The 10,524-nt window shown below is 42.5% G+C and overlaps 1 protein-coding gene across 1 annotated transcript; it reads left to right on the top strand.

Moving 5' to 3' along the window:
• The first annotated feature begins 3,789 nt into the window (after positions 1-3,789).
• On the top strand, positions 3,790-8,586 carry LOC121836824. Its single transcript, XM_042292056.1, has 2 exons — positions 3,790-4,070; positions 7,979-8,586. Exons 1-2 carry the CDS (start codon positions 3,820-3,822, stop codon positions 8,223-8,225), a joined length of 498 nt encoding a protein of 165 aa, XP_042147990.1. The 5' UTR covers positions 3,790-3,819; the 3' UTR covers positions 8,226-8,586.
• The last annotated feature ends 1,938 nt before the right edge of the window (positions 8,587-10,524 follow it).

Here is a 10,524-nt window from a genome sequence, read left to right as displayed (position 1 = left end):
ATTTGTGGCGGTGATTTTAATATAGACATGTTTTCGGATAGTGTCTCGCAGAGAGAAATGAAGAGTCTTATTAGTATGCATGGGTGTGTAAATACAATTACAGACCCCACACGAGTCACTTTACACTCCACAACTGTTTTAGACTTATTTATTACGAACTTTCATATAGATCAAATTAAGAGCGGAGTACTTAGTTGTAACCTGAGTGACCATCTTCCAGTATTTTTATGCGTTAAAGTTCATGTGTCTCGAAAGACGGTAGAGAATCAACCAATAGTTTTCCAAAATATAGATATAAACAGCCTCGAGGCCTTTAGACGGGACGTCGCATCTACCATTTGGAATACAATTCTTTTCGAAAATACTGCCGATTGTGCTTATGAAATATTTCTTGAGAAAATCCTTAAGCTATATAAGCATCACTTCCCATATAAAATTAAGAATATATCAAAAAAGATCCGTAAACCATGGGTAACCTTCGATTTAGTTCGTAAAATTCGTAAGAAAGACATACTTTACAAACGCTTTCTTAAAACGCGTGACCCTGATGCACTTAAAACATTCAAAACCTATCGTAACTGCTTAACTAAAGAGCTAAGAAATGCAAAAAAAAAGTTATTACTCCTCTCTTTTTTCTTCCGCGAATGGACGCACTGACGTAATGTGGAAACACATAGGTTCTTTGGTAAAAGGTGCTCCTTCGTCAACTGCCATTGAAACGTTAGTGCATAACGGAGTTACATTAACCGGTGAACAGCTTTCCAATCTGTTTAACGAGCACTTTGTAAATATAGCCGTCCATACCGATGGTGCTGATGCTTGCAGATACATGTGCCATAGAAACTGTAGCTCAATTTTTTTAGAACCAACTACTGCCTCAGAAATAATTAACGTGATTATGCACTTAAAAAATAGTAGTAGCTGTGACGCTGATGGTATGCAGATACGTCCAATTAAATATGTTGTCGATATAATTGCCCCCGTTTTAAATCATATTTTTAATCTCTCCTTAGCGTGTGGTGTATTTCCAAGAAAGATGCAAGTAGCGAAAGTAACCGTACTGTACAAAAAAGGTGATAAGAATGAGTTGGGGAATTACAGGCCCATTTCTATACTGCCCGTTTTTTCTAAAGCGCTAGAAAAAATAATTCATCGCCGTTTGGTAGACTTTTCAAAAAAACATAACCTTGTTACTTCCTCGCAGTTTGGTTTTAGAAATAATTGCTCAACTGAAACAGCCTTGCTTAGTCAAAAAGAATTTATATTAAAAAACTTTGAAAAGAAAAACTTGGTTCTCGGGGTGTTTTTAGACTTTACCAAGGCATTCGATTGTATTAGTCATAAGGTCCTATTTCAAAAACTTGAAGTTTACGGTATCCGTGGGCAGGCGCTATTACTTCTGCAATCTTATCTAGGGCATCGACAGCAATATGTGTCCATCAATGGTAATTCCTCCACTATTAAGCCTATTGCGTCAGGCGTTCCACAGGGTAGTGTATTAGGGCCATTCCTTTTTAATTTGTACATAAATGATATAATTAACGTCAATAAGGAGGCAAAATTTGTAATGTATGCTGATGATGCAAGCACATTCTTTTCCTCCGAAAACGCTGATGACCTAATCGATATGGCTAACTTAACTCTGTCTAGAATTAAATTTTGGGGTGATAGTAACTCGTTGATAGTAAATAGTAGCAAAACAAAAGCTGTTATTTTTCGTCCAAAAAATAAACATGTGGTGGTGTCTAAGCATCTCCGTTTTAATTCGTCTCTAATTGAAATAGTCAATTGTTTTAAAACTCTCGGAGTATTTTTTAGTGAAAATATGTCCTGGGATAGCCATATAAATTATATTATTCCAAAACTAGCTCGCGTGGTAAGGATTGTAAATCGCTACCGTTACATATTGCCAACAAATGTGAAACTCTTGATCTATAATTCCTTGTTTTACTCCCACTTAGCCTACTGCTACCTCGTTTGGGGTACATCAACGTTAACTAATATTGAAAAACTGTTCATACTACAAAAGAAAATACTCAGAGGTATAGGTAATGTGCCTTTTGATTTTCACACTGCCGAATTATTTAGAACCTATAGGATAATTGATATTCATAAATTGTATTCATATCGACTTTGTACCAGTTTTAAGAGTGAAAGATTAAAGGGCACATGTTTCCTAGAAAATCTTGCATTGTTAGAGGAAAATTCACCAGTGTATTCTACTCGTCATGCGGAGAAGTGGAAGATGGTCACCCAGCGAACGAACTATGGCTCTCAGATGCTCCAATTTACTCTTCCAAATTTGTTAAATACTTTTTGCAGTAGTAATGTTTCTCTTGAAAACTTGACTTTCAAAGACTTGCGTGAATATTTTTGTACATAATGCATTCCTTTCATAAAGCGTTATATGTTTTGTTTTTCTGTTAACAATACCTGCAGCTGCTAGTTGACGTGATTTTCATCTTTGTTTCCTGATGCTTGTCGCTGACCACTGTAAGGGGACCGAGGACCAGTCAAGCTGCATATCGCAGCTTTTTTCCTCGGGCTCCCCCATCAAAATTGATGGAAATAAAGATATTATTATTATTATTATTATTATTATTACTTAGAACTTTCCCAGTTTCTTCGATTGTAATGCCCTGCCCCCTCTTAGAATCTACCTCCCTTCCTCTCACTCCCCCCTATCTCTCCCCTCCCTCCCCACCTACCTCAAATTCCTTATCTTTCCCGACCCTCCCGCCTCCCTCCCACTCTACGTCCCCACTACATTCTCTCACAGTGCCCTTATTCCCCTCCCTTGGTTCCTCTCTCTCCCCCCACCCATGGCCAATTGACACCAATATCAGTTTCCCATAAAATTTAAAGGGGAAATTTTATTACCGACATTTTATATTTATCCTCTATTCCCCCCCCCCCTGTTCCCCCTTCCCCCTCCCTGTTCCTCCTCTCACCCTATAACAGTGCCCTCGCACCCCATCTCTCCCCCTCCCTCTCCACCTGTCTCATTTCCCCTTCAGCTTCCTTGGTCACGTGATACACCAGTTCAGTTTCCCCGAAGTTGAAAAAAATATAGGTGCTTCCCTTAAGCAACGACTGCTTTGTGTCTTCCGAATAATTGTAACGATCGCTTCTAAATGCTGCAGTTTACGCATTATAAGACCTGCAGATAAAAGGTCGCTACTGATTTTCGACTCACGCCTCTTGTTGCATACTTTCTTTCGCTGGATGGAACACGCAAGTCACAGTGCAGTTCAACCCAAGCATGCTACGCGAAAGAGTAGGCGCGCAAGGATTTAAGAAGGGATCTATATACATTTTCTGAATTGGAGAATGACTGCCCAAATTCGCTTAAAACGTTTTTTTAAGTGTTGCCAGCAGACTTAGTACCTGGAGAAGCCAATGCGCTTAGGGCAACGTTATCTGCCATTCTGTGTTTCCCGAACTTATCAAATTATTTTATTTGTTTTAGTACAGGCATTATAGCAAAAACACCACAGTACAACTACTAATTTTTTTTTTTTTACACTTGATTGAAGGCTGTAGTTCGGCTCCCTAATAAAGTAACGCCACGTGATAGTAAGACAAACCATCAAAAGAAATTATATCTGCTTTGTAGCGTTTCGAACCTCCAGGGGTGTCATTAAACGAATATGTTCATTTTGGGGGGTTGTTTCGAGACTCGGCTATTTTTCACGCGTTCTATCAAACGCACACGACCACCGAGAAACACATTCCTATGACCGTGTTTTATTCTAAGTTTTTTTTTTTTTTTTTCATGAACAGGGCTCCAAGGACCCGTCCTACCAGAAGGTCTGGCGCATGATTCAGATGCTCAAGAGCGAGCGTACACCGGCCATAATGACGTCTGCCGCCTCCCTGCGCCAGGTGGTGCGCGGCGAGGCTGTGCTTATTTCCAGCCCAGCCTCCCTAGCCGTTGCTGCCAAATGTGCATGCGCTAACTACACAAGCGGCGAGTTCTATATTGGCAGAAAGCCCATGTTTACGTTTAACTCTGTGTTCTACCTGAATAAGAGGATGCCACAGCCAATGCAACGAGCTATCAACGACAGGTAAGGTTTACGGTCGTAAACTTGCACTATGATAATCGCAATTACTGGAAACATGGGAACGGGTAGCATCAGAACGCTCCAGCGGCCCGGTGCGGAATTGCAGCGCTTCTGCATTGTTGCAGTTGCAGTTGCGCGCCCAGTCCTTAGAGAGAGTACTTTGATACTACCCGAATGTTTCGTGCTCCCGTGTTCTTGCCTACTGTAATAATGAAAACACATTATGACGTTCGTATACTGCGTGCTTTTTGTTTCCAAGTTCTAAGAACGCTAAAAGCCGATGCGAGAAGCATCCGCTTCGGTAATAGTCTCAAACGAGACGGTGACTGCGTTTATGTGTGTTAAAAGCCCAAATTAGTTTTCTGTCTCCTGATTAGATATCAGGCGCAACGACGGACGCTAGTTGCTTTGGACTGAAGGTGATTTACGCTGATTGGATGCCAAAAAACATCTCACATACCTAATGCCACTAAATGAATTGTTATTGTTTATGGATTCATGATACTGAATTCAAAAACACTTCTGTGGAAGAATTTCTTTTTTTTTTGTAACTTCTGTAATTTATATTTATCGGAGCAGTAATTTATTTTCAAAATCTCTTATGTGGAAGGATGTTTTCTTTATTGTAATTCCTGTCATTTATTCTTATCGGAGCAGTAATTTATTTCCAAAATCATTTCTAGCCTTAAAAAAGCTGAAACTTGTAAGAGAAGGTTACTCATACGCTATCTTTAAAAATAGTTACAGCTTATAACTTGAACCTTTAAAGAGAGTACAGCGTGCACATAAGAGCCGAGACCCTTGTATCAGGCCGAGATGCTCGGTCGATATCATGACTTATTTTATGCTTATCTTAATGCTTGTTTTTCTTTTACAGTTATTAAAAAAAAATAATCCATTTCTATAAATATGAGAGGCCTCGTGTCGTGTGTAGCACAAATGTGAGCACGTAGGTTATATAATTAAATCCATTCGCACAACGTCTCGTGCGAACAAACCCATGTGATCTTTATCAAGGTGCGAAAGGGGCTGTGGAACGATGTTGGGTAGGAATGTTCCTCCCTTTACACAAGATTACTGACACTAGTGGGATCCAAGTATACTTGCACGCAACGGCAGTGCCAAAAAATCTTCTTTGTGGCAGCGTCATTTCAAGGGTAAAAGTGAATGTATTCTTTCAGTCTCTCCTAGCAGTATTTGATGGCGAAGCTGTGGGGATCGTAGTGTTGCGTTGTCAACACAGCGATCCTCAGCGCGATAGGCATTCGGGTCGTGATTCGTGACCAGTCGCTGCGATGACGGGGATAGCCGAACATGCACAACGCATGAACCCAGAGCCTTGCACTGTGCGTCACCAACCCCAGCGCGTGGCTCTGCTAAACTTTGGAGTCGTAATTGGCTCCAGATCACGTGGCCACTTGTTTTGGCTGCAAGTTGAGGGGGTAAACGCTGCTCGGTTCTTCTCGTCTTTTTTTTGTGAATGTCATTGCGTGAAGGAACAAATGAATGCCTGTTTTAAAGGTAATGAATGTTAGGCTATAATTATGAGCTGTATTTACTGAAAGTGCGAACCTTCTTGCATCGCGCCTTTAGAACAGAGCTTCAGTGATACAACATGTTTTGAGTTTAGCCTGTTTGAGAGCAACGGCTTTACCGTGACACTTTACAGGGATCTCGGTGTCGGCTTTAGTTGTTTGTCGTCGCAGCGGAGATGGAGAAACCCCTTTATTTTTCTTCTCATGGCGCGAGAAGCCAGAAGTAGGGTTTCTCCTATTTCCTGCGCCCTGCGAACAGCGAAAAGAGGAGAGCCCCCACGACACGCAAATAACGGCGTCGGCTGTTAACAATAACTTTAAAACAAGGCTTTTCGAAGATCACACGTGTTATACGAAATCTTACTTTGACAGCATCCAGATGCTACGCGCAATGTCGGAGGGTTTCAAATACTTCCACCCCGTTTGATTTCACTATAACGTCTCTATTCTCGAACCCAATTCGAAATGGCAAATGTGTTCTGTCAAAACTCGCCGGCTTGCACCCGTTTCCGAGCGGAGCTCCGCCTCCTTGCTCAACATGCTTTTTACTCTCCGCTTATCGCCCTCCCTTCACCACTCAACAACGTCTGGAAAACTTGCGCCTTCTCCTGCGTTGGCGTAGGATTTTCTGTCAATGTGCGAAGCAGTGATAGCGTGAGCTGTAGCAGGTTCGTACAATTCGGGCAAAATGGTGTCACCACGTGCCGCCCTCGGGTATGTGACGGCACCATTTTGCCCACAGGGCGGTACGTGATGTAATCATTCTGCCCGCATTGCGCAAACGTGCTGCAGTTATCGCTTTCACTTCGCACATTATTGGCGAGAAATGCCCCCTTTTTTTATTAATGCTTCTGAATTTCCAATTCTGGCGGGAAAGTAACCGTAGCAAAGGCGCCGAATGTTTGTAAGATGTAGGATCGTTACGTAACATCCCGGACAAGAGTTGGTCACACATGGAGAGTGTAGTTATTCTCTGAGGGAGAGGCTTCGATGTTGGTGGCTCAGAAATTCCACGATCAGGCTGCTACATGGCAGCAGAATATATTCAGGAAGGACCGGCAGTTCGGGAGGGTGACTGGACATCATGATAAGAGAGGAGTAGCGTCCAGGGTACGTGGGCCACCGGGAACCCTGTCGGTGACGAGGCAGATGTGACTGACTTTAACGTTTAGATTTAATGAAACAAGCGAGCTCAGGCTCAAGCTCACGCATATAGGAGCACGAAGAGCGCCCCACTGTGAAGATAGAACAAACTAGTAAAATCCAAAAACCATCTTCTACAGAGGCAGGAATGCGCAGAAAAAAAAAAAGACAAAATCACAGTCGGTGTCTTATCTAAACATCGTAAACAAACTGCTAAAAATAGTCTATCTTCCACTCATTCGTATCTTAGCTACAGTATAACGTGCTACAAATATCATATTTCTAATGGGAGAGGATAGAAAAACACGGAATGAGTAGACTTGCTTTGCAAGTAGCGTGCTTACTAATTTTTTTTTTCTTAATATTTTGTGGCAATTGACCCCTTCGCACCTTCTGGCTTTAAATCCTAGCCACGTGTTCATTTATAGTTGCTTTCAACTGCACAAAACTCCACATCAAGACGAAGTTTCTAACTCGACGGGGCGACGCTTGTCAAGGTTAAAAATAAAGACACCTTATCTATGTTACCTTAACGTTAAGCCGGAATCCCAATTTGATTTTATATTAAAATTAAAAGAACCGGCTTCTTATTGAGTTTGGAGGAGGTCTCCTGCTGCGATAGCCACACCAAAGAACTTTTCCTGCTTTACCTTTAGGATGTCGGGGTGTGAGTGGAAGTGTAGTTAGTGAACAAAGAAGTAACGTCTGCGACATTAATCGTGTCTTCACTCCAATTCGCATTATTATCGCGTCACAGTTAAAAACTGCCGGACCGTCGAGGCGGTGGAGGTCAACAGAGAAGTTATCTGAATTCGTATTGTTGTAGTATGTTGTCCGTAGTGAGAGGAATGTCCAGCACTGATAATTGTTGCACCAAATTACGGCGGCGGTGGCGCATAAGTCGGCGGCAAGATAAAATGTATTCCTCAGTGGTTTCATAAGCTTTGCAGCACAGGCAAAGGGATGTAGACAAAAAGCAAAGTCTGTGTGAGTAGAAATTTGATGTCTGTGATCCTGCATCGCATGCGCGTCAGTGCAATCTCGCACTGTCTCGACTTGTGTCGCTGTAGAGATAAAAAAACCTCGTATCTTTGCTTTAATGTATTGCACAACATGTATCATGAATGTTACTATACGAGCGGGTAATAACCAACGGTCTCTGTCACTTTTCGTGTTGTAGAGAGTTTTTGCCTCGTGTCATTTCATGCGCTCCTTTCTATTTTTGCTCCTAAGGATCGTGTGGCTTCGTGAAGGCGGTCTCATTGCCAAGTGGTGGGCGGAAGCTTCGGGCAACTGGGAAGGCTGTGGCCAAGCGGTCAGCGACGAAACTCTTTCCTTCTCCGACCTCAAAGACCTGCTCAAGTTCTGGCTCCTTTTGCTTGCCGGATGCACCTGTGTGTTTATCGCCGAGATTCTCTGCTGCATGAGCTCTTGCCAATTTTTTCTGCTCCGTTTAAGATTTACTCTTCTTTTCACGTAAGAGGAAGAGGGAACCCTCCCCTGAATATACTGCATTCGCAGGCCCCTGTCGGTGACCAGTGAAAGTTTGGGTATTCCCTTGTTGTTTTTATTTTTCCCTGTAAACGCTCGTCAAAGCCAGAGGCCAGATTCACGAAACGATCTTGCGAACTAAAATGCACGTACAACGAAATCTAAAAACAAATGCTCATGCACGAAACGAAGTGATCTTGAGGTGTGCGGAGGTTACGATGTGCACACTTCATGAACTCCTTAGCCTAGTTCTCGTAGCTTAAGCTCGTTTGTTCGAATCTGACCTTAGGTTTCGTGGGTATCTTTACGGAGGTCCCTCTAATAGTAATCACCGCCCGATCGGTATGCGCTCCGCCCGTCACCCAGGGAGTTTTATACAGCAACGAGAAGACAGTAAATGGGTTTAGCGTTCCTCTCGGTCCCGTCGTCGAGAGCCGGTAGTCCGGGCACACCGACCCTTGTTGTCGCCCGTCGATCAGAGCTCACAGTCGGGGTCCGTGTCCAGGCCTGCGGATCGCCTTTCCCACGCCAGCGCTGCGTAGGCTGGCTGTCCCGCGCTATCAGTGCCCGAGTCTCGCTGCGGAACCACCCCGGGATCGTCATAGCCCAGGTCATATGGCCCGGGCTCTCGTGTCTTCTCGGCCGACCGCCTGTCACGTGCCCCCTGCCTCGTCCTTTACCCTCGGCTCCCACAGTTTTTACGGTAAAGACACGTTCAGACTCACAATGTACGACCTCACCACAAACAATGTGGAGCACAGAGCAGCCTTTCGTCCGATATTTTAAAAATTATGAAGTTAAAATGCATGACGCGTACTGCAACTTTAATAGATCGAGGATCGGTATGAGTGACCACAATACCCGAAGATAGCTGTCCCTTAGAGGGCGATGAAAAGGCGGACTGAGGTCAGCATCTGCACAGCAAATCGGGTTGTCCGAGTCGCGCACGTTTTCCTCGAATTTGCACATTTTGCAGAGGAAGTACACACAAAGTGAGTATTCAAGGTTGTTTTATTGATCGGAGTCAATTATAGCATTCAATTTCACTTCAAAAATTACTTCGTATTTAGCAGATCACCACAATATTCATATGCCCTGTATATTTAACAGGCCGTGTTTTTCATTCGTTTATTTTCGAACAAACGTTTGAGCGCCATGTTACCGAAGCTTTCTGCTGGTATACATTTAATTCCCACTTTCTTTGCAAAAGTATGCGCCGACCTACTGTCTTCTGTCTTAATATAAATATATATTATATTTAACGTATCATTACAATCAGAAATATTTACGTCTAGATGAAAACGCTCGATAGTTGTTTCAATTCACGGGTCGGGTGACCCTTGCATTGTAAGTAGCAACCCCTCCTTTAATTACTGTGCAGATTTTACCCAGTCTTTTTAATTATATTCCACAGGCGTCTTTACACTTCAGTAGAGAAAGTGTGTTGTGAGCTATCCCAATTTTTCAAAGGGCAATCAGTATAAATAACTTTGTGTTAATTTCTTAATATGCATCGTGCCACTAGTGTGTGACCTTGAACAAGTTGGTGTAATGAACTCTCATATGTCTAATGCCTTTTGCAAGGTTATATGTAGTACTCTTTAGTTGAAACTATTGTTAGTGTTCATTCTGTCTTATCTGATCCCAGTTCATCGTCTTCTAACTCTGGCCTTCTCTCTCTGCGTTCGCATACCTGCTTTTTCTTCTGAATGAATGGAGAACGAAGACGTTGGCTCTTAGCAGGATACCTGACCAATTCGGGTTCACTTAAAAATTAGATAGCATTGCAATTGCCCTAATGTGTTTTATATGTGATCTTAAATTTTTTTCTGAGTCAGAGTTGAACCTTAATCATTGTGCATCAAATGTTTGTAATGCCTGCCTTAGTTATGACACTTGATGCAATATCTGCTTTCACAAGCAGCTTTTTTTTCGCTTGCATGTTTTATGCGGTTCTTCTATTGTTTGGACCCAAAAAAAAACTTGAATTCGTTTTTTTAATTTTATTTATGGTAATGAGTCATCTTCTATTAAACGTGTTGAAGGACAGTTCATATTAATTATCGGGGAAATATTCTTTGCGGGCAAAGGCTGCTGCAAGAATTACTGGTTACTCAAAAACTGGTAGTATGCTCTCCATGTATAACACGACGTTTACGCGATTTCTTGGCGTTTTTTTGCGTAAGGCTGTCAACGTAGTTGTTGATTCACCACTGCTTTTAGACACTGTTTGCTTGCATGCCTTTGGCGGTGCAGTCACTTTCGGGATTCGGGGCTATTCGTTACCA

Source organism: Ixodes scapularis, unplaced genomic scaffold (assembly GCF_016920785.2).
Source record: "Ixodes scapularis isolate PalLabHiFi unplaced genomic scaffold, ASM1692078v2 PGA_scaffold2__306_contigs__length_199485367, whole genome shotgun sequence".
Classification (NCBI taxonomy): Eukaryota; Metazoa; Arthropoda; class Arachnida; order Ixodida; family Ixodidae; genus Ixodes; species Ixodes scapularis.
Note: the sequence above shows the minus strand (reverse complement) of the source record. Positions and strands in the feature narration are given on the sequence as shown.

What these genes read in the sequence shown, in the direction of transcription:
- LOC121836824 (XM_042292056.1), top strand. Translation starts at nt 3,820, where the DNA reads ATGATTCAGATGCTCAAGAGCGAGCGTACACCGGCCATAATGACGTCT. An exon ending in CAACGAGCTATCAACGACAG is followed by an intron (nt 4,071 to 7,978) that starts GTAAGGTTTACG and finishes TTTGCTCCTAAG; the next exon opens with GATCGTGTGGCTTCGTGAAG.